Source organism: Thamnophis sirtalis, unplaced genomic scaffold, assembly GCF_051295495.1.
Source record: "Thamnophis sirtalis isolate CommonGarterSnake01/CBP01778 unplaced genomic scaffold, rThaSir2_p1.2 scaffold_4, whole genome shotgun sequence".
Classification (NCBI taxonomy): domain Eukaryota; kingdom Metazoa; phylum Chordata; class Lepidosauria; order Squamata; family Natricidae; genus Thamnophis; species Thamnophis sirtalis.
Genome location: NW_028261384.1, coordinates 85,000,349 through 85,024,446, shown reverse-complemented (window position 1 = coordinate 85,024,446; position 24,098 = coordinate 85,000,349). Strand labels below are relative to the sequence as shown.

The window sequence follows — 24,098 nt, the reverse complement described above, 5'->3', positions numbered from 1 at the left end:
ATTACTTCAGGTCCTATAGAGTTTATAAAGAAAGCCAATAAGGACAGTTTAGATAGAGAAAGCTACATCCAGGAGTCTTCTGAATGTTGAATGCTCTTCAGACTATTGGTTCATGGCCATGGAATCTTTTTCGTTTCATAATGGTGTCCCTAGACATGTGATGGAGAGTAAGGTATCTGTCACTTGCAAAGTTTAGAATGTTTATCAAACTCTTTACTCTGTGGCAGTCAATATTATCCAGAATGCTATGAGCAGCAGCAACAACAGCTATCAATCAACAGTCACTGTTATTTCCCACCATTGACTCATTTCTGCAGAAAACAAATGCAATTACTAAATATTTCCGAAGTTTTTACTGTCTAAAGTCTGAAATGGGTCAGCAAGAATATTGGAATAGGGAAGGTTCTAAATCAGATGAAGAATGTCAAGTTATTTAGTTAGCTTTGAATCTCTGTGGATAAGGAATCATTGAAACTATAGTTCATGTCCTGCTCTATTGCATCTTCTATAAGGACTCACAGACTCAATTTGAACAAATAAAGGAAAATATTTGTAGCTCAGGGTTGACATGAAAAGTTCTTGGTGCTCCTGGATCTTGTTTGTTTTATTACCCAAACTAGTAATCGTCAGTGCTATAAGCTCCATTTCACAGAGTGATTAACTCTGTTTCAAAGCACCCAACCAGATGAATTTGCAACCAGATGAAGCTTTGTCTCCTTCTGGGCAAAAAGTGTTTAGGCACCTATGGGGCGTTTGGAAAGGGAGTGATTTGCTCCATTCCCAAGTACCTCATACGCACCCAAACACTTTTTGCTTGGATGGAGAAATGACAGATTGGAAGCTTCGTCTGCTTGCAAATGGGGCAATTAGTTCCATTTCAAAGTGCCCCTTTTGCAAGCAGAGAAAACTTCCAGTCTCCCTCTGGGCAAAAAGTGCATGGGAGAACCAGACAAAGGCTGAGACCTGGCGGGGGGGGGGGGAGGCAGGCAATCCCAATGCACTGTCCACTCTGTCCCACCATCTCTCGGCTTGCCCACAGGCGAAGGGAGAGCGGACGGCATACAGAAGAAGGCCCTGGGAAGGTTGGAGCCGGGAAATGGCGCGTCCCCTGTCCAAGGTGAATAACAAGCGGATGGAACTTCCGGAGCCTCAGAATGACGCGCCCCTGGGCCCCCATCCCCAACCCAAGGCAAAGGGCAAGCGGGTGGCATGCTTACCTTTGGTGAGCTGAGCAGAGCGGATGAGGTGCAGAGGCTACTATTGAGGTGATTAGCTGGGCCGCGTGGTGGAGGCAACATATTGGGCTGGGATGGGCAGGTTGAGCGTTAAGTGGGAGGGTGGGGCAAAGAGACAGGCAGGGGCAGGGGCAGACAGAAGTATTTACCGGTTTGACGAATCAGTCAAAATTTCCGCTACTGGTTCGCCCGAACTGGTCTGAACCAACTAAATACCCCCGCTGGTCCTATGTTGGCTACTTTCTAATAACATAATGTTAATTGTAAGTATTCAGAGTCAGTACTTGAGAATAATAAAGAAAAACTTGCGGAGACTTTTGCAAATACTTCAAATTTGTATTCAAGTGAAACAATTTCAAAAAGTGCTATAAAACTGGGCACAAAGGTTTCAAAATTGCTTTGTCATGTCTCTGTGCTTGGCAGGAAAGGCATTATCCAGGAAAATATAACTTGTATAGACAGTTTAATTTGGTAAGTAAAATGAATATAGTTGGGGGATGGGGAGGAAAATCATCCTGTATGCTTATAGAACTTTCATGATACATTTTTCTCTATCAGATGTAAGACTTGGAAAATAAAATTTGGAGCCCTGTCATTAAGTACCAACCATTGGTCTCTCTACCTGTTCGAAAAGCACTGTTAGTGCTTTCTGTCCGTGATCTATTTAGATTAATACTGTCTAGGCCTGGTTAGGCAATTTCTTGCTATTTAGAATGAATGACTCCCACATTCCCTTGCCATTCACTGGTCTGAGTGGTTTGACAGGAATTTAAAGTTTAAAATATCTGCAATTGCCTAGGTGCATTTCTGTGCAGAAAATAATTAGGTTTCATTCAGAGATTTTCATAGCATTATGACTGGAGATGCTAAGTATTGCTGGAAAATCAACCTATCATCAATTCTGCTGCAAATATATTTTAGGAATCTTAAAAACCCATCCAGTGAGTTACCCAGGAATATATTTTAATTTGGATTTGTGAGGTTCCAAATATGTGATCACTATACTACATTGTGTTTTTGCAGTCCATGGAAGGAAATCTAATCTGTGCAAATATGAAGAGGTGTAGTTTCTCTCCATCAATAGGATGTCAGAGTTTAAAAGAAATTTAAAGTGTGATTGCTGTGCTCAGCTTTTAATACTGCAGTGTCCAGAGTTCAGGAAGTCTTGTGACAAGATCAGTCTTAAGATCAGAGGCTTATTGTCTCCTTTCTACCCCTACTCCACAGGGCAATGCAGCTTTTGTCCTTGGTGTCCTGAGCCTCTGTGACCCTATTCAGAAAACTCATCCATCTCAATGAAATATGTGGTGTTCGAGTATCAATGGTATTAGTTTGTGTTTTGCTTTATGATGGAAAGGAGTTCCATCCTGGGGCTCTAGCTGTAGCTATTGGTAAGTGGGCTTCAGAGGAAATGAAATAAAGGGATAGAAAGAAGAAAGGGAGTTGTAATGTAATAAGAAATTTAACACTTTGCTAAGCATTGTGGAGAATCAAGTTCCCAGGAATTTTGGAGAAGTCATTGGAAGTATGTTTACACATAACCAAATCTAGGCCAGTAGGGACATTTGGTGTGGTGAAACAATTTTATTATTGGTTGGATTGTGGGATAAACTATATAAGGCAGTGGACCTTTACTTGAGTCACCTGGAACTCTTGCTTAATAAATGTGTTTCTTTGGCTAACTTATGTTCTGCTTATAATGTTGTGACACCTGCATGTTTTAGGCCAGTTTCTTTTATTCTTCTTAAGGGAAAGAGGAATTGTTACTGACCATTAAAAGTTTTATTAAGAAGAACCAAAAGGTTCTCTAATCGAGTGGTCAATAATAACCCAGGTTTTTAGTCATTACCATCACGGAAAATATTTCTTTTTACATTCTTCACAAATAAAGACGCTTCTGTCACAACTCAGCAAATCTAAATCATAGGGATCACGAGGAAGGAAAATTGCTGGAAGGACAGTTGGAAAGATCTTGCCAACTGTTCTCTCCCCATCCCTACTCAAATGTATATTCATTCACCAATATCTACTTTGGGGTAAATAAGTAGAAAAGTGGCACATAGCCCAGACTATTTATCAGTAATTATGCTTTGCTTATGTAGGGCTCTGGTAAAAATTCCACTCTGTTTTTATTTTTCCCCAGGTTATCATGTGATGTCGGAGTGAGACAGAAGCAAAGATAGACATGCATTCCAACCACACAACTAGGAATGGCTGTCGAGCACAGGAAGTTACCCAGGTGAGTACAGATTCCTGAACTAATACCTGGAAATAAGGCTGTTTGGATGTAGGGACATTTCCAGTTGGTGAAGAAATTCATCAGATTAAATAGCTGAGTTTAACATAGAAATGGCATAATTTCTAAGGATAGTTGCCATACAGGTAATTTTTAACGTACAACCATTTGTTTTTGTTTTTTATTGAGAATTTTGGAAAAAAAAACTTTTACAAATATTTATTTCCCTCCCCCCCCAAACCCCACTCCAACCTTCCACCCTCCCGACTTCCCAGAACCAATACAGGGTATAAATCTTTAACAAAAACATTCTAAAATAAACTAAAAAAAAAGTTAATATAATCTTTTATTTGAGCTTTAACTCCTCCTTGCTAGGCTAGCTCTAAACAGATAATATCATTCCTTGTCTCTTCAGTCATAAGCTATCTGAAATTTCTTAGTCCCATATTTATTTTGAATATAGTCAATCCATCTTCTCCACTCCAGTTTATATCTCTCGTTTGAATGAGATATGCTGATATTTTAGCCATCTCAGCTAGGTTTGTTACTTTCAATGTCCATTCTTGAATAGTAGGCAAGTCTTCCTTCTTCCAGTATTGCGCCACCAGCAGTCTAGCTGCGGTTATTAAATGCAAAATCAGGTTAATCTCTACAACTGTACAAGCAGTAATTATACCTAACAAAAATAACTGAGGGGTAAACTTTATCCTTTTTTAAAGAACATTTTGCATAATCCACTATATTTTTATCCAAAATGCTTTAACCTTTTTACAAGTCCACCATATATGAAAGTAATTAGTATCAGCACAATCAAATCTCCAGCATTTAGGTTGTAAATTAGGATACATAGAGGCCAGTTTTTTAGGATCTAAATGCCATCTATAAAACATCTTATAAAAGTTTTCTCTCAAATTTTGGGCTTGTGTAAACTTTACATTTCTTACCCAGATCTTTTCCCATGTATCCAACATTATTGGTTCTTCAAAATTTTGGGCCCACTTTATCATACAGTAACTAATTCTGTTTCCGAATCCACTTCTATTAATGCATTATATAGTCTCTTTATATGCATTGAACTTTGATTTCTGATTTGTTTTAGTAAGTTATCCTCGTCTTGCATAAAACCGATTTTTTGATCTCTTTTCCATCTGGCCTGTAACTGCCCATACTGAAACCATGTTTGAATAACCTTTTCCTCTTTTAGTACATTCAAGGGTTTTAATTGTAGTACACCTCTTTCTAAGGTAAGAAGCTGTCTGTATGTAATTACATCCTGTTTTTGTACTATATTTATGTTTTCTATTGCGTGTCTAGGAATTGCCCACATGGGTATCTTGTCATTTAGTTTGTATTGATATTTTTTCCAGACCCACAGAAGAGCATTCGTTAAAATATGACTTTTAAAGTTCTTATCTACCTTTTTGTCATATAGCAAGTAAGCATGCCAACCATATACCAAATCATGCCCTTTGATATTAAGTATTCTATCATCTGTTAAATTCATCCAGTCACTAATTACCGATAAAACTACTGGTTCATAATATAGTTTTAAATTGGGTAATTTCAAACTTCCTCTCTCATGCACATCTTGCATTATTTTTAGTTTTATTCTCGGCTTCTTCCCTGCCCATACAAATTTATTAATGCCCTTCTGCCATTCTAGCAAATTCGCATCTTTTTAAAGTATTGGTATCATTTGAAAAAGAAATAAAAAATTAGGTAGAATATTCATTTTTACTGCTGCTATTCTTTCCAGCAGAGATAATTGTAATTTCTCCCAATTTTTCATCTCTGTCTATATGCTGCGCCACAATGGTTCATAATTATACTCATATAGCTTCACATTTGAGGTTGAAATACAGACTCCTAAATATTTAACCTTTTTAACTATTTCACATCCTGACATTCTTTCTAATTCTTCCCTTTTTTTAGTGTTCATATTTGTAACTAGCATCTTTGTTTTCCCTAAATTTATTTTAAATCCGGACACTTGGCCATATTGATTAATCTTATTCATTAAAACCTTACTAGATTCCTGTGGTTGGGTTAATGTTATAACCAAATCATCCGTGAAAGCACATACCGTATATACTCAAGTATAGGCCGCCCCGAATATAAGCCGAGGCACCTAATTTTAACCACAAAAAACTGGAAAGTTATTGACTCGAGTATAAGCCTAGGGTGGGAAATGCAGCAGCTACCGGTAAATTTCAAAAATAAAAATAGATACCAATAATGTTTTTGAATCGTAAGACAGCCCTGCATTACATTAGAACGTGAGGAGGGGGGATGGTGCGGTGCGCGCTGCGCGGAAAACTGACACAGAGGGAGGGGAAACTCACAGGGGTGCCGGGCCATTCATGAGCGTCACCCAGCAGCATGGCCCTGCCCCTTTTTCTCCTCCATTTCGAGCAAATTTTTCACTGACTCGAGTATATGCCGAGGCGGTTTTTTTCAGCCCAAAAAGTGGGCTGAAAAACTCGGCTTATACTTGAGTATATACGGTACTCTATATTCTTGATGCCTAATCTTGATTCTCTGTAAATCATCTAAACCCTGTATTTTGTTCAACAATAGTTCCAGAGTTATGATAAACAGTAATGGGGATAAGGGACAACCCTGCCTTGTACCTTTCTCAATTTTAAATGGATCTGTTAAGCTTCCATTGACTATGATTTGAGCTGTTTGTTCCTGATATATTGCTTTAATTGATTGTAAAAAATGCTCTCCTATTTGCACTTTTTGCATTATTTTCAATAAAAATTGCTAATTCACTCGATCAAAAGCTTTCTCGGCATCTAGAAATATAAGCGCAGCAGGGATTTGGTTATTCTTTCCCAGATATTCCAGTATATTAACAATTTGTCTTACATTACTTCTCATTTGCCTCCCTTGTATAAAACCTGTTTGATCATTATGAATCAATTGCTGAATAACCAACATTAACCTATTCGCTAGTATTTTAGTAAAAAAATTATAATCTATATTAAGTAATGATATAGGTCTGTAATTTTTTGATTGACTAAGATCTTGATCCTCTTTTGGCATAAGGGATATAAAGGCTGTCTTCCAAGATGGGGGCACCTTCCCTTCCATTTGGATCTTACTGAATAGTTCCTTAAGAGGTTCTACCATTTCTAATTGTAAATTTTTGTAATAAGCCAATGTCAGGCCGTCTGTACCCGGTGCTTTCCCTACCTTTAGCTGTTTAATTACCTGGAGAATTTCCCCCGAAGTTATTGGTTGATTCAATCTCTCCCTCTGCTTGTCTTTAACTATAGGTATTTTTTCTTTATCCAGGTATTTATCTATATCTAAACCTTGTATTTTATCATTCATGTACAATCCTGTGAAATATTCACGAAAAGCCTTTTGAATCTCATCCTGTTGATACACTTCCTTCCCTTTATAATGTAATTTCGATATATTGCGAGATTTCTGTTTTTTCCTAATCAGATATGCTAACCATCTACCAAATTTATTTGCGTTATAAAAAGTGTTATATTTTGCGTATAGCAAGTTAGTAGCCACCTGATCTGACATCAGCATATTAAATTGCTCTCTTAATAAAGTAATTGCTTCTTTACTCTTCTTGTCTCCTGGTTTTAGTATTAGTTCCTGTTCTCTCTTCCTGATTTCTTCTTCTAGTTCAGTTCTCTTTCCCCCCTGTTTACATCTATGTAACCTATTTAAATTTATTAGAACTCCTCGCATATACGCTTTACTTGCATCCCAAACATTTCCTAGATGTACCCTTATTCATATTAAAAACAAAATATTCTCTTAACAATTTTTTACATTCATTAATATTTTTCTCGTATCTAAATAAGTTTTCATTCAATCTCCAAGTCCTTCTTGCTTGCGTCCCAAATTCCAACTCCATCTAAACCGGATTATGATCTGATAAGGCTCTGGAACATATCTTCATCTTCTTTCTCTAGAAAGCAAGTCATTTGTTGTTAGTATAAAGTCAATCCTAGAAAAGGATTGGTGTCTATCGGAAAAAAGTGTAAAGTCATATTCTTCTGCATTCCTTTCTCGCCAGATGTCTCTCAGTTCAAAATCTCTCATCCATCATATCAAAAAAGAATTTAGGTAATTTCGCACGCATTTGGGTATTTTGCTGGAGACCCTTCTTATCTCTCTTGGTATTCATAACACCGTTCCAGTAGCCCAATAATATGCAAGATCTATAGTCCCAATGTACTAACTTAGTATGGAGCGTTTTATAAAATTTATCTTATTGATTGGGAGCATATATTCCCATTAGAAGTATTTTTTTCCCTTCTAATACCAGTTCTATTGCAATATATCTTCCTTGAGAGTCTGCTTCAATTAATTCAGCTTTCATGACCTTTCTTAAGTAAATAACTACCATTTTTCTTCTCTGGAGCAGAAGCTATAAAGTGTTGTCCAAGTCTTGTATTAATCAAGTATTTCTGGTCAGTTAATCTAATATGAGTCTCTTGCAGGCAAATTATGTCATTCTTAAATTGTTTCAAATAATGGTTTATTTTCTTCCTTTTCTGTGGGGAATTTAAACAATTAACATTCCAAGTTAAGAACTTAGTTGTCATCTTTAGCTCCCTGAAGCTTTTTAAGAGCCCTCTGGAAATCCTGAAGTTTGGTTTTCGGCCTGGCTCCACCCACTGCTTCTGAACTAAGACCTGTGGCTTCTTGGATGGTAATATGTGTTTGTTGTGAAGCTTGTTGCTTTTTTAGCTCTTGTTCCATTTGCCTAGTAATCACGCGGATTTGTCTTTGCTCCTTGGCTCCTTGTAGCTCTGAAAGAGGAAGTTGGTCCAGCCTTGATGGTCCTTGGGTGGCTTGCTGTCTATCCTGTCCTTCTTGTTCTCTTTCTCTGGGTCCAGGAGCGGGGGGATGTCCAGCCTTCAATTTACAATATTATTGTAAAAATCTCGAGCCTTCCATACTGAGTTAAGACAATATTTTTGCCCCTGGTAGGTAATTGCAAGTCCGGCTGGAGCCTCCCATCTGAACTGTAGCTGACTATTTTTGAGCTCATCGACTAAGAAGGCATAGTCTTTTCTCGATCTCAACATTTTAGGTGGTATTTCCTTCAAAACAGTCACCTCCTGACCCTCAAGTTAGTTTTGTAAGACTCTTGTAATATCAAATTCCTCCTCTCGTAGCAAAATACACCACAATGTCTCTTGTGAGTTGCTTTTGTCTGGCAAGCCAGGAGTTAACATGATATATCTGGTCAATTTGCCATTCAAAATTCCCTTCTGGCCTTCCCATCAATTGATCAAAGGCTTCTGAGAAGATCTGCTTCAAATTTTCTTGATTTTTTTTCTTGGAGGCCTCTTATCCTTAAAGCAAATTCCATCTGCCTATACTGCAACATTATAATTTCATTTTCTGCATCGCCAACCTTTTGTTGAACCACATCCATTTTCGTTACCAGATTAATATTAAAATCACTAAGATCTTCTAATCTATCTTCAATTCCTGAGACATAACCCGATAGGCATTTAAAAGCCTCAAGAATATTGTCTCTAATTTGCTGGTTCCGAGTCTGAACCGAATCCATAAGCTCTTCTGACAATTCTTTATGAGCAGCAGTATCTCTTCCTTTATTTTAATTTCCATCGCAGCTGCATGACTTTTTAAAGCCTTGGCTAAGGCCATGCTTACTTCTTTTTGCAAAATTTCTTGGGTCAAATGCTCCCCTGCAAGGTGGGGGGGAGTAGTGACTGTAATTTAGTTCCATGAGCAGACGAATTTCCAGCGCTTTTAGACGCATGGGGGGGGGGGGATTTTTGCTGCTTTGAAGCCATTCCAGATTTAATCTTCTCCACCCAATTAGTAAATCCAGGCAAGCCACTTATCCAGCAATTACTATTTAGTTTGGTAATAAATCACTTCTGTTTTAGTGATCTTTAAATAGCAATAGCAATAGCAGTAGACTTATATACCGTTTCATAGGGCTTTCAGCCCTCTCTAAGCGGTTTACAGAGAGTCAGCATATTGCCCCCAACAATCTGGGTCCTCATTTTACCCACCTCGGAAGGATGGAAGGCTGAGTCAACCCTGAGCCGGTGGGATTTGAACCGCTGAACTGCTGATCTAGCAGTAGCCTGCAGTGCTGCATTTAACCACTGTGCCACCTTGGCTCTTAGATGTTCTGAGCTCCGTAGAAATTGTCAGAGCCTGACCCCCTCCTACAGAGCTGTTGGGCACCATTTTCTGTGTATTTCTAGCAAGTAAATTGTCAGAAGGAATTCTTTAAAAAAATGGTGTTAAAGATTTATACATACAATTAGAAGTTCACCAGTATTAGTTCTGCCTGCTTTGAAATCAATAATAAATCAGTCTTTGAGCTGAGGGTGGACATGTGCCTTCATTCTGCAAAAAAGGCAGAAGAGGTCCTTGACACGGAAAAATCACTATGTTGCCGGGTGGCTCACACTTCCCATCCCAGATTTATGTTCTGGGGGGTGGGTGGGTTAATTGGAGCGCTACCCAAACCGGAGAAGAGGTAATCAAACTGCCAAACAGTTGATGGATACTGTTTAGACAGTTTAACGCAGCCATGAATCCGGAGCTGTTAAAAACAACAAGCCCCTCAGGCCCCGCCAAACCGGAAGTCCAACGTACAACCATTTGTTAAGTGAACATTCAAAGTTACAATAGTACTGAAAATGTGACTAATGAATAGTTTTCACACTTAAAACTATTGTAGCATCCCCATGGTCACATGATCAAGATTTGGGCGCTTGACCACTGGCATGTCCTTATGACAGCTGCACTGTTCTGGGGTCATGTGATCACTTTAACCTTCCCAACTGGCTTCTGACAAGCAAAATCATGGAGGAAGCCAGATTCACTTAAAATCCACAGTGATTCACTGAACGGTAGTTCTCCGGTGTGCTGCTTGGAGAGTCCAAGAGTGGGTTAACACAGCCTATCTGCCCTTGGACTGAGTAACATTTTTCTTGACTACGCCCCCCTTTGCCTCCCTATGTTCAGTTTAAAAACTCAGTCCACCCATGAGGACTGTTTTGGGAGTTCTCCAGTCCAAGGACAGATAGACGAGGTTCCCAAATTTGATTCTCACCACTTGTGTTTCCTGTTGAGGATTTCTGAATACCTTAATTATTGATTCCATTGCTGAGAAGCTTCTGGGCTGGTGTCCTTCTTCTGTTGGTCGCAAGTGGTAAGGGGACTGGGAATCTCTTGTCTAGCGGCCGCTAGCGAGTGAGGGGTGGAGCGAGCCCCGTCACCTTCGTATCTTCCCCGGTCACCGTTTATTTGGCTTGCGGAGTGATTGCGCTAGCCTCGGTGATGCTCCTTGTTTGCCCGGCAACAGCGGCGGCTATTATTTGGCTTTTTGCGTGCTTTCTACTCTCCAGCGGCGAAATTGGCAGGCGGCAGCTGCGCTCGCAGTGGCCATCATTTTGACTCATTCCGACAGTGCCTCAGCTGCGTGCAGAAGGTTTGCAGCCCGGAGGAAAGAGAGCCTTAAATTTGGAGCCATGAAGAGAGCGAGAGTGCTTCCCAGCCACAGAACACCGCTGGGAGGCATGGGAACTAATCCGGGGTGCCGGCTAGCCTTGTCCCTCTCTAGTGAGTCTCGGGGACCCGAGGGCGGTCCGGGAAAGGATTCCGTCCAGCAGGCAGCCCTTTTCCCCCTCCTAATTATCTTGAGACGCACTTGAGCCAGCTGGCCAGTGTCGGTGTCCTTCTACTGCGCAGTCTATCAAGCCAGAGCCTTAATTAACATCAGTGACCTGGGGCAGCATGGCTGACGACTCTGTGGAGGCACAGGAGGAGCAGGCATGGCCCTCCAGTAAACGCAGTAGGATGGATCCTTTGCCTAAGGGGAGTAAAGGGAGTAGGGGCACCAGTAATAAGTCCTCCCTGGGACCCTCAGCACCCTCTGATAGGCCCAGAGAGGGTTCCCGGCCTTGTAAAAGCGTGGAGACCAAGGGCCCGCATCAGAAGGCCCAGTCTCCTCCGGATCAGGGGGCAGCTTCTCCCAGGGGCCCATCCATGGACAGCGGGGTTGACAACTCTCCTTCCATTAGGGGCAGTAGATCTCCTTCTATGGAGGAGGATGACAACATGGACCCTTCCTGAGGCTACCCAGACTCCCCCAATTCCTCTGTTAGGGAAGAATTGGGGCCCTTCCAGGCATTCTCCCCACAGAAGAGGTGTCCAGGCAGAGGTAAACATCATCTGCATTCCAGTAGGCATCGCCCAAGGGAGGATAAAGGGCCAGCGTTGTCAGCAGAGATGAGAGAGATTATTTCTCTGGCAATCTCTCAAGGCATTGCTGAAGGTATTAAGCAAAAGAGCTCCAACAAGTCAGGCTCGACTAAGTCCAAACAATCTGCCAAGGCCTCTTCTTCCTCTAAGGCTGTGGCCTCTCCTCCCACTTCTGTAACCGCTTGACGCCTCCAACTCAGAGGAGGAGAGGGCTGAAGGATTTGAGCTGTTGGAGGAGGAAGATCTCCCTCCGGACAAGCCAGCCTTCACTGTCCTATTTAAGCTGTCCTTGTTTAAATCCGTACTTCACAAGGCCATAACGGCTACCGAAGTTGGTTCTGCCCCCAAACCTGATGCTGTCCCAGCTTCTTCCTCCAAAGACCATAAGCAGGGACTATTCAAGGAATCTGTTCCCACTCAGGAGCTTATCCCACTGTCAATCTGGAGAAGAGCCAGCTCCGTCCGACCATGCACATCCAGCACCTGAGCGCCATCATCGATTTGATCTCCTGCCAGGTATTCCTGTCCCCAGAGCGTCTGGCCAACCTGAGGACCAGGGTAAACCAATGCCACCAATCCAGGTCGGTGCCGATCATCAAACTATCCCAACTCTTGGGAATAATGATTTCATGCCTGAAAGTAGTTCCCTGGGCTCGTCTTCATGCCAGGGAACTGCAATGGTTTCTTCTCCCAATGCAAAGATCCAAAACCAGCAACTTCCCCAGATGAGTGCGTCTCCCACAGAAAGTGATCCGATCTCTGGCCTGGTGGAGGATCAAGGCGATCGTAAGAGGGTGTCTGTTCAAAGAACCAAAAAGGATCATTGTGACCACAGACGCCAGCCTTCTGGGGTGGGGGCCCCACTGCCAAGGTCAATTCACCCAGGGCCAGTGGCCTCAGAGGGAGGCTGCCCACAGCATCAACTGGCTAGAACTGAGGGCAGCCTGACTTGCTCTGCAACACTTTGCATTCCTAATAAAAGGAAGACGTACTTTTATTGACAATGTGGCAACGAAAGCCCACATAAACAGGCAGGGCAGCACCTATTCCAGGGGACTCATAGTCAAGACAGAAGCTCTGGGCAGCTGGGCGGAGCGTCATCTGGCGTCTCTCAGAGCCGATCTCCGGCACTAGCAATCGGGAGGCAGATTGGCTGAGCCGACAGCGCATCGATCACTCGGAATGGCGTCTACATCTGGACCTGTTTCAACAGATCGTGAAGAAGTTCAGCAAACTGCAAGTAGACCTGTTCGCCACACACTCCAACACACAACTGCCACAATTCTTCACCTGTTATCATTCCCCTTTGGTGGAGGGGACGAATGCACTGAGATGCACGTGGCCCCGAGGACTGTTATACGCATTTCCTCCTCTATCTCTCATTCCATAGGTGGTGGCCAAGCTTCTGGCGGAGAAAGCAGAAGTTCTCCTGGTGGCGCCATTCTGGCCCAGGAGGTCCTGGTACGCAGACCTTGTCAGCCTCTCCGTTCAGAGACCGTGGAGAATTCCTCAGGACCAAATATCCCTCAGCCAAGGGGCCATCAGCCACCCAGATCCCCAGTGGCTAAAATTAGCCGTTTGGCACTTGAAGGGGACCTCCTGAGGAAACAGAACATTTCTGACAAGGTCATATGCACCATACAAGTGTCCAGGAGACCATCCACCACCAGAATATATGATGCGACCTGGGCCGCCTTTTCCTCCTGGTGTAAAGATAGAGGAATTGTAGATTTTTCTGCTTCAGTCCCTCACACCCTGGACTTCCTACAGGAGGGTCTGGACAAGGTCCTGGCGCCCAGTACACTCAGGCGTCAGGTTGTTGCCTTATCTACCATTCTGGCAAGGAGCTGTTCTCGGTCTCTGAGACAATACCCTCAAATTAAGAGTTTCCTGAAGGGCGCAGCGAATATCAGCCCGCCGACAGTCCATCGATACCTGTCCTGGGACCTTCCATTTGTTTTGAGAGCTTTGACGGGTCCGCCATTCGAGCCTCTTCGTACGTCTAGCCTGCGCCATCTGACCATCAAGACAGCCTTTCTGGTGGCTATCACATCTACCCGCAGGGTGTCCCTGTGGAGGACCTGTGCGTGGTTCACACTGACAGGGTTATATTGAGACTTGATCCTTCATTTATCCCTAAAGTCAATTCTCATTTCCAGAGAGCTCAAGAGATAATTTTGCCTAATTTTTGTCCTAGACCTTTTCACCCTAGGGAGCGTGATTGGCATAAATTGGACGTGAGGCGGGCCGTGCGTATTTATATTAAGAGGACTAAGGAGTTCCGACATTCCGAAGCATTCTTCGTATCATTCCTACCTGGGTTGGTAGGCCGCAAGGTCTCATATCACATCGTAGGTCGTTGGCTGCATGCCTGCATCAAGCTGGCATATGAACATCAGGACAAGACTGTTCCAAATAAGGTCACCGCACACTCTACCAGGAGTGTGGCACTCTACCCAGGCATCTATTCTAGACATTTGCAGGGCAGCCACATGGGCTTCCCCCACTGCCTTTATAAAGAACTACAAAATAGACACCTTTGCTTCAGCCGAGGCCTCCTTCGGAAGAAGAATTTTCCAAAGAGTTGCTGAGAGTCAGGTAGCCTCAGCCTCTACCCGCCCTGGGACATAATCACTTGGGCATGTGCCACACTTGGACTCTCCAAGCAGCGCACTGGAGAAAGACCGTTGGCTTACCTGAACGGTCGTTCTCTGGGCACTGCGAGGAGAATCCAAACCCACCCAGAGGGTTTTCAATCATAAATGATTGTGCTATTGACTGTGAATTCTTACCATTCTGTTGTCTCTTTGTTTTTAAACTGAACATAGGGAAGCAAAGGGAGGCGTGGTCAAGAAAAACGTTACTCAGGCTGTGTTAACCCACGCTTGGACTCTCCTCGCAGTGCCCAAAGAATGACCATTCAGGTAAGCCAATGGTCTTTCAACTCACTTAATTACTATATTGCTTAGCAACAGAAAGCGTGGGTTCAATTGTGGCCGTAAGTCGAAGAGGTTGCTATTCTCCAGTGCACTGCTCAGAGAGCCCAAATGCTGGGTTAACACAGCCTATCTGCCCTTGGGCTGAGTGATGATTTTTCTTGACCACGCCTCCCTTTGCCTGCACATGCTCAATTCGAAAACTCAGTCCGCCCGAGTTAGGACTGTTTTGGGAGAGCTCCAGTCTAAGGTCAGATAGGCTGGAAAAAGTTTCCCAATTTGGACCACGTTTAAATTCTCTGATAGAGGAAACCACGCTTCTACATCAGGTCTGTCTATTTGCCTCCAGTGAGGCTTCCGTCGCTTTAAGAGAAGGGCTGCTGGGTTTCCCTGCTGTTGCTAATTGCAAGCACTGCAGGGGGTTGAAAAGGCTTGCACAGCGGGGGCTGGCTAGCAAGGGAGCAATTAGTGGGATAAACCAAGTTCCCTGTTGGAACAGGGGCATCCCAGGGGGAGGAAAAGTCCAGCAAAGGCTCTGAGAAGGCTCTAAAGCAGGTGAGCCGGATTGCTAGGATTCCCTCGCCTGCTCCATTTTGCCCGGCAACAGCAGCGACGGCTGGAGCCTTCGCGCGCTTTTCAGGGCTGGAAAGAACGGGAAGCGGCTGCGTGTGCACCCCCCGCCATTTTGGATCGCTCCGACTCACTGTGCAGAGCGGCAGAGCTCAGAGCGTGCGAGGAACAAGGCAGCAAGAAGAGCCCAGCCAGCCAACGGAGCCTCAGCGAGCCCTCAACGACTGCAGAACGCCGCGGGGAGGCTGGGGGCTAGTCTGGGAAGCCAGCTAGTCTCTCCCTCCGGAAAATAAGCTAAGTCTCGGGGAACCGAGGGTGGTGGGAGGAAGGAAATCCGACCCCAAGGCGGCCCTTCCCTCCTGGAGATTCTGCCAGCGCTTTTGGACTGCAAAGGCCAGCGCGTGCCCATCCCAACTCCAGCTATCTTCCAGGCCTCGTGGGGACCTGAAATGGCTGAGGAATGCAGGGAGGCCTTAGGGGATCAGGTGGGGCCCTCCAGCAAGCGCTGCAAGCTGGATCCCTCTGTAAATAAAGGCAAAGGGCACAAAGGCTCACTTGACAGGTCTTCTCCAAGAGCCACAGTGGATCCCAGGGAGGTTTCAAGGCCCCTTCAGCCAGAACCTAGCCCAGACCGTCGCAGCAGGGAGTCAGCTCCCCCTGATCGTGAGGCCCAATCCCCCGGGGACAGTGAATTCTTGTCTGGGGATAACTATGCATCCAGGGATCCATCTCCTGAAGCATCTTGGGGGTACCCCGATTCCCCTAGCTCCTCCATCGGAGAGGAACGAGATTCTGTCCAGAATTCCCCCTTTGGGAAGGGTGGATCCAGCTCAGGCAGGCCTAGCCAGCGCAGGCCCAGTAAGCAAAAGAAAAAAAGGGGAAAAAGTCCTGCTCTCTCGGATGAAATGAGGGAGGTAATTGCCTTAGCCATCTCCCAAGGGATAGCTGAAGGCATTAAGCGCAAGGGCTCTCGCAAGGGCAAGGCCCCAAAGGAGAAACGCAAACCTAGGGCCTCCACCTCTAAGGAGCCTGTATCCTCCTCCCCATCTTCAAGCCCCTCTCACTCTGGGTTATCAAGTTCTGAGCAGGAAGAAGGGGAGATTTTCGCCCTTTCCGAAGACGAAAACCCCACCCCTGACAAGCCAAAATTCTCTGGCCTGTTTCAACCGTCATTATTCAAGTCTATCTTGCACAAAGCCATGACGGCCACAGAGTTAGGCCCCACTTCCAGACCTGAGGCCTCTCAGGCTTCCACTTCCAAGGATCTTAAGCATGGGTTGTTCAAAGAGACAGTAGAAACTCCCGAGGTTATTCCTGTGCCAGACCTATTTATGGACACGGTACAGCGCCAGTGGCTACAGCCAGGCACCCTGACCAACCCCAGTGGGGGGGATAGAACTCTATATGCAGTAGAAGATAAAATGGAGGAAATCCTCAAATTCCCAGAAGTAGATGCCCCAGTCGTGTCTCTGACTTCCAATTCCAACCTGCCAGCTGAGCTCCTAGAGGGACTTAAGGCAGAAGATAAGAGGTCAGAAAAGGCATGTCAGAAAACACACATGGCGTCTGCCTGGGCCATCAAGGCATCCACCTCTGCCTCCTTTTTTATTAGGGCCACCCTATTCTGGCTCCGCCAACTCAGGTCCAGACGCCCGCCCAGGAAATCTAGGTGGCGCCATGAGCTAACCAAGATTATTACCGCTGTCGAGTATTCGGCGGATGCCACCTTGACAGCAGCAAAATTCTCTTCCAGAGCTCTAGCTTCCAATATCACCTCCCGCCGCCTCCTATGGCTCAGGCACTGGCAGGCCGAAATGAAGGCTAAATGGAAGCTGGCATCGGCCCCATTTAAAGGGGGCTTTCTGTTTGGAGAGGCCCTGGACAAGTTTGTCACCGAAACCAAGGACAAACGCAAGATCCTTCCGGCAACCTTTAAAAGGGGTGACCGGAAAGGGGCGGGGTCCTTTCGTAAGAGACCCTACAGGAGCCAGGAAACAGGGCAATCTTCTCACCCTTCCTCCTATCAGAGGCCCTTTCAGGCAGGGGGGGATAGGCACCAAGACAGATCCTTCGGGGCTCGTGCCAACCAATCCCAGTCTTCCTTTCGGAGACCATTCCGAGGAGGAGGAAACAACAGTGGTGGATCCCGGCCCTTTCGTAAGGGAAAGTGACGGTCACAGGGATCCCCCCATCGGGGGTCGGCTACGGTTGTATGCCGACAGGTGGGAGGAGATAACATCGGACAAGTGGGTCCTCAACACCATTCGCAAGGGCCTTCTCCTGGACTTCCTATCCTTTCCCCAAAGAAAGTTTATCCGCTGTCCTCCCCCCAGGAACCCAGAAAAGAGGGAACGCATGAGGGCAGAAATCTGCCATCTCCTAGAGATAGAGGCGATAGAGCCAGTCCCCAGGGATCAGCAGGGGAGGGGCTTCTATTCGATCCTCTTCCTAGTGCCCAAAAGTTCAGGGGGGTGGAGGGCCATCTTGGACCTCAAGAGCCTAAATCAGCATCTGGCTTACAAGAGGTTCAAGATGCAGTCACTCCACTCCATCCTGGGCTGTGTGAGGGAGGGGGACCTATTGACATCAATAGATCTCAAAGAGGCCTACCTGCATGTCCCCATCCATGTGGCCCACAGGCGGTTCCTGAGGTTCTACGCGGAAGGGAAGCATTTCCAGTACAGGGCTCTTCCCTTCGGGCTATCATCTGCGCCCAGAACATTCACCAAAATTCTGGCAGTGCTAGCGGCTCATCTCCGCAACCATCCGGTTCGTCTGGAATGTTATTTAGACGACATAATCATTCACTCTCTCACCACCAAGCAGGCACACCGCGATGTTTCTCTAACTGTGCAGACCCTGCAGTACCATGGCTTCTCTGTCAACATGGAGAAGAGCCAGTTCCGACCATCCACCTGTATACAGCACCTGGGTGCGGTCATCAACTCCACCTCCTGCCAGGTATTTCTTTCGCCAGACCGGCTGTCGAACCTGAGACGCAGAGTGAAGCACTGCAGCCTTGCCAGGTCGGTACCCATCATTCAGCTGTCCCAGCTCCTAGGGATAATGATCTCGTGCCTGGGGGTGGTTCCCTGGGCTCGCCTTCACGCCAGGGAGCTGCAGTGGTTTCTGCTGCCAGTGCAGAGGGCCAGGAACAGCAACTCACTCAGGCGGGTTCGGCTCCCACGAAAGGTGATCCGGTCTCTGGCATGGTGGAGGTCCAAGGCAGTCAGGAAGGGCTGCCTATTTAAGGAGCCGGAGAGACTAGTTGTCACCACGGATGCCAGCCTCCTGGGGTGGGGCGCCCACTGTCAGGGCCACCTAGCCCAAGGCCGATGGACTCAGAGGGAGGCCGCCCACAGCATCAATTGGCTGGAACTGAGGGCAGCTCGCCTAGCGCCGAGAAAGTTCGCATCTCTAGTAAGAGGGGCTCATGTACTGTTGATGACAGACAATGTGGCGACAAAAGCGCACATAAACCGGCAAGGGGGCACTCGATCAAAGGCCCTCATGCTCGAGGCAGAAGCGCTGGGCAGGTGGGCGGAACATCATCTGGCTTCTCTCAGTGCAGATCACATCTCCGGCGTAAGCAACCGGGAAGCAGACTGGCTGAGCCGCCAACGCATCGACCACTTGGAGTGGCGCCTGCACCCGGACCTGTTCCAGCAGATCGTGAGGAGGTTCGGCAAGCCACAGGTAGACCTGTTTGCCACACACAACAACACACAGCTCCCACGCTTCTTCAGTCGCTACCACTTGCCCCAGGCGGAGGGAACAAATGCTCTGAGGTCAGCGTGGCCTCAGGGACTTCTGTATACCTTCCCTCCACTTCCGCTCATCCCTCAAGTGGTGAACAAGCTCCTGACCGAAAAGGCAGACCTCATTCTGGTGGCTCCCTTCTGGCCCAGAAGGCCCTGGTACGCAGACCTGGTCAGCCTCTCAGTTCAAAGACCTTGGAGAATCCCCCAGAACAAGATTGCCCTCAGCCAGGGGGCCATCACCCATCCGGAGCCCCAGTGGCTGCAGCTAGCCGTTTGGCACTTGAAGGGGAGCTCCTGAGAAAGCAAAAATTCTCTGACCAGGTCATTCGAACAATCCAAGCGTCCAGGAAGCCCTCTACGACTAGAATCTACGATGCCACCTGGCCGCCTTCTCACGGTGGTGCAAGACTAGGAACATAGAGGCCTCCTCAGCCTCGATCCCTCAGACCCTAGACTTTTTGCAAGAGGGTCTGGATAAGGGCCTTGCAGTCAGCACCCTCAGACGCCAGGTTGCAGCGTTGTCTACCATCCTGGCAAAGGGCTCCTCTCGCTCGCTGAGTCAGCTCCCCCAGATCAAGAGCTTTCTCAAGGGAGCAGCGAACATCGGCCCTCCAACTGTTCACCGGTATCCGTCATGGGATCTTCCATTTGTGCTTAAGGCCCTGACCAAAGCCCCATTTGAGCCTTTGAAAAAGACCAGTCTGCGCTACCTCACCATCAAAACCGCTTTCCTGGTGGCCATTACATCCGCTCGCAGGGTAGCCGAGCTTGCTGCGCTCTCTGTCAGGGAGGATTTGTTCGTAGTTCACCCGGACAGAGTAATATTGAGACTTGATCCGTCATTTGCTCCGAAAATTAACTCTCTGTTTCACAGGACTCAAGAACTTATTTTGCCCAACTTCTGTCCCCATCCTTCTCACCCTAAGGAGCGTGAGTGGCACAAGCTGGACGTGAGACGGGCCGTGCGCACGTATGTAAAGAGAACAAAGGACTACCGCCGGTCAGAGGCTTTCTTTGTCTCCTTCCTCCCTGCGTCCCTGGGCCGCAAGGTCTCCTCTCACACTGTGGGACGTTGGCTACGTGCTTGCATCAAACTGGCATATGAGCACCAGGGCAAGATGGCTCCGAGACGAATCACCGCTCACTCCACCAGGAGTGCTGCAACGTCTGCAGCCTGGGCAACCCAGGCCTCTATCCTAGACATTTGTAGAGCAGCCACCTGGGCTTCCCCCACGGCCTTTATTAGAAACTATAAGATTGACACCTTTGCCTCAGCCGAAGCCTCCTTTGGCAGAAGAGTATTACAAAGAGTGGCTGAAATGCCAGAGGCTTCGGCGCTTCCCCACCCTGGGACTCAATAGCTTGGGCATGTCCCAGCATTTGGGCTCTCTGAGCAGTGCACTGGAGAAAGACCGTTGGCTTACCTGAACGGTCGTTCTCGGGGCACTGCAAAGAGAGCCCAAACCCACCCGGGTGTTAGTATTGAACGATGTGGCTGTATTGACTGTAATTGATTACAGGACGGTTCCTTTGTTTTCGAATTGAGCATGTGCAGGCAAAGGTAGGCGTGGTCAAGAAAAATCATCACTCAGTCCAAGGGCAGATAGGCTGTGTTAACCCAGCATTTGGGCTCTCTTCGCAGTGCCCCGAGAACGACCGTTCAGGTAAGCCAACGGTCTTTTCTGTCAATTATACATAATTCAATTTTAAAGATCTGCTCTGGGATTTGGTCTGGACACAGCACATGGGGTCGCCTTCCAGTTTTCAAAGTAAAGCTCAACATTATTGGCAGTTATTAATACCAATTGGTACTAGTTGGTATTGCTAATTGGTAATTATTCTCTAATTTTCTCATGTTCCAATTAATACCTTCATTTATTTTCTTCTAAAACCCGTCTTTATCATCTAAACCACCTTTTTTTACAACACTATTATTAGAGGTCATTGTTGCTTTCTGAGCTTCTTTTCTTGCAGATGTTTCATTACCCAAACCAGGCAACTTCATCAGTGCTAGTAAGGAGTGGGGCTTGTTCTCAGTTTATATTTCTGGTGGCTTATCCGGTCACTGTCTGTGGGCGAGGTCTTAGAGGTTCTTTTGTTGAGCTCTTTACCATTGACTTGTTTGCAGTTCCTTGATTGAAGTATTGTTTACCCGATGGTTAATCTTGGAGTTATCAGGGTGCTGATTGCCCGGTGGGGAGGCGTTCTGGTCTTTTTGTTCCTTTTTTGACCTGTTGATTGCATAGTATATAGATTTTGTTTATGTCTATGTGCCTGTTAATGGCTAATTTGTCAGACTGCAAGATTTCTAAAAATTCCCTGGCATTTTTGGACTTGGCTTGGTCTAAGATGGTCACAGTTTTCCACCCACACCAACCAAGTGTTCCACTACCAAAGCAACAACCTAATCTCCCCCACAAGAGAAGCGAGTAAGATGGGAAAAGGGAACAAAGGGACTATTATGTTAATGGCTTCAACATTATAACAGAGGAAAATGAGGAAAATTAGGCACGGTTACAAAATTTATCTCTCCCTCCCCCCTTTCCCTCCCATTTCTTACCTGTTAATAAAAACAACTGGTTTTCCAATAGCAGAAAATGTATGAATTGTACTGGAGCATTAGAAAGAAACGGAAGCTGGTTAAAACACGTTGCTCAATGTGGTATTTTAAAAGTCAGCTCCAAGTGAAACATTTTGCATAACTTGAAAGAGTAGATATTGGAAATTGTGCTTTAAGTCTGCATCACGCTTAAGAAAATAAAAGCCAGGGATACTGGCTCTTATTGAAATGTCTTTAATCAACTTCCTGTCTTCTGCTTCAAGAGATAATTCATACTATAATGATTTTTTAAAGTATTTTTATTATCTGAGACCAAAATATTGAATGTTTCCAATCCATGCTGCATCAACATTAAAGGAAATGATCCATTTCAAACAATATACTTCATATACTTTCTATTTTTTAGCCTCTTTCTTGAACTACATTGCTCAGACCGTACTATTATAGTCACCCATTGAGATTTGCCAGTGCTTGCATAGTATTAATAGTAATTGGGAAGTGGGAAGGTTTATTTAATCTTGGTGCAACCTAATCCTGTATTTATGTTACTTTAGTTGATCAAGAAGCAGCTGGTGAACTCCATCAAAGCCCTGCAGAAGCATTATGTGACCTCTGATGCTCTTGTAACAAGTGATGATGAAGATGCTAATACTCTTTGTTGTGTATTGGAGGCTGTGTTTGTGCATGGTTTGAACACTAAGCACATCAAAGCAGAGGTTGGAGCAAAAGGGAAAAAACATGGAGGGCGACTTCCTCAGCCAGTGTTTTGGACTCTGCTAAAATCTATTACTCACAGGTGAGACTGAGAAATGATGCAATTTTGATTTGGGAAGTAACAGTAGCCAGTAGCCGAGTCGCCACAACTAGTGGGTGTGGCTTGGTGGGCATGGCCAGCTCTGCACCAATCACTGGGTGGGTGCAGCTGACTCGGGATGGCTGGGTCAGGACGGAACAAATCACACACTGGCTTGTGGAGACAATTTGGTGTCCCACAAGATCCTCGCTTCCTCAAGGTGCTGGCAGCCAAACACATGTTCACGCACACACACATACCATTCCAAGTTTGAAGATTTTTATCCACAGAAGAAGAACCCTTCTCACCAAGCCCACACATGATCCATACTTTGTAAGTCAGATATGGATAAAAATCTCCAAGCTTGGAATAGTGGGTGTATGTGCATGCACACATGTCCGTGTATGAGCACAACATGCCAAAGGAGACATTCTTCTCCCAAACCCAGACAGTATTGGCATTTCCCTGTCCAGTGCCCCCTCCCAGCAAAGCAGGAGACAAAGGCTGCTGCTGCTGTATATGGAAGCACAAGGAGAAAGTTTGCAAGAAACAGTTTCCTCCGAGTCCAACTGATAGATCTCTGGAGAGCAAAGGAGGAGGCAGGGGAGCAGTGCATGAAGGAGGCTGGCTGTTCTCGAAAGGGAATCCCCATTTCCAATCACAGATAAAAATGCCGGCTTGTTGAGGCAGCCTTCCCTCATGCAGCTCCCCATCCACCAGGGATGAGTTTCTGCCAGCATTAGTGCCTCAAATATTTTGTGAGAGCTATGTGTGCATGTGCATTTGCAAATAAAAAGGTCTGCATATGCGCAAAACCTTAAAAAATGGAGAGGAAATTAATTTTTTCACTGAAAATTGTTCTGCTTGTGCGTAAAACTGGAAAACAAGATGGCCGCCCCATAGGAGAACCGATTCGGAAGCATGGCAGGCATGGGGTGCTGCCGGTTCCAGCAACCTAGGCCGCCACATTACTAGGGCAGAGGTAGGAACCCACCTCTGCCCTCCACCCTTTCCTCCTCCTCTCCAGAAGACTGTCAAGGCAGAAATTGGATTCAGAGGAAACTGCTTCCTGCCAACTTTCTCCTCCATGATTCCACACATAGCAGTGTTGTTCTCTGCCTCCTCTGGGAGGCCTGGCAAGGTTGGAAGAGGGGATCCTGAGGTTTCCAGTGGAGAAAGGCGAGACTACAGTGAGCACCAAGCCTAGTCTACCAGAGGAGCCTCACTGCCCTTCTTTGGCCATGTGGAAGACCCCGGACGGTGGCACAGGCTGCCCAGAGCTATGGGCAGTGGAGGGCAAGCACCCAGTCCAGTCCTCAAGCTCCAGGCACTGGGACCCTGCAGTCCATCCCAGCCCCACTTCCCTAAGGGGGCGCCCGGCTGTGCTTAGCTTCTCCTCAAAACTGCTGCTGCTGTGCTCACTCTCCTTGGCCAGGTTGCTCATGATGGGTGCAGGAGGGCAGAGTAGGTGGGTCAGGGGGAGGCCCACATTCTCACCACACAAGGAGACCCGGCTTTGTAAAGCAAAGCATCCTCAGTGATAGGATGGAAGACCACCAGGAGAGGCCAGGAGGAGGGAGCAAGGGGATGGCAAAAAAGGGCAGCAGGACTACCGGTATTGGTGGCCAAATGCTAAGGCAGGACTTCCCTCTGTCTCATTCCAATATCTCTCATTCCTTCCTTCCTTCCTTCCTTCCTTCCTTCCTTCCTTCCTTCCTTCCTTCCTTCCTTCCTTCCTTCCTCCCTCCCTCCCTCCCTCCCTCCCTCCCTCCCTC

The 24,098-nt window shown here is 46.1% G+C and overlaps 1 protein-coding gene across 5 annotated transcripts in view; it reads left to right on the top strand.

Moving 5' to 3' along the window:
• The window catches only part of PLEKHM1 (pleckstrin homology and RUN domain containing M1), a 49,941-nt gene that overhangs the window by 4,392 nt on the left and 21,451 nt on the right, over positions 1–24,098 (top strand). Inside the window, exons 3-6 of one of the 5 annotated variants that reach the window (XM_087713248.1) lie at positions 2,463–2,626; positions 3,379–3,474; positions 14,532–14,627; positions 22,085–22,326. In XM_087713248.1, coding sequence (XP_087569374.1) covers positions 3,421–3,474; positions 14,532–14,627; positions 22,085–22,326 — 392 coding nt within the window. In that variant the 5' untranslated portion in view covers positions 2,463–2,626; positions 3,379–3,420. Of the gene's footprint in view, positions 1–2,462; positions 2,627–3,364; positions 3,475–14,531; positions 14,628–22,084; positions 22,327–24,098 lie in introns of those variants that run through there. The other 4 variants (XM_087713247.1, XM_087713251.1, XM_087713249.1 and 1 more) reach the window with 4 other exon arrangements.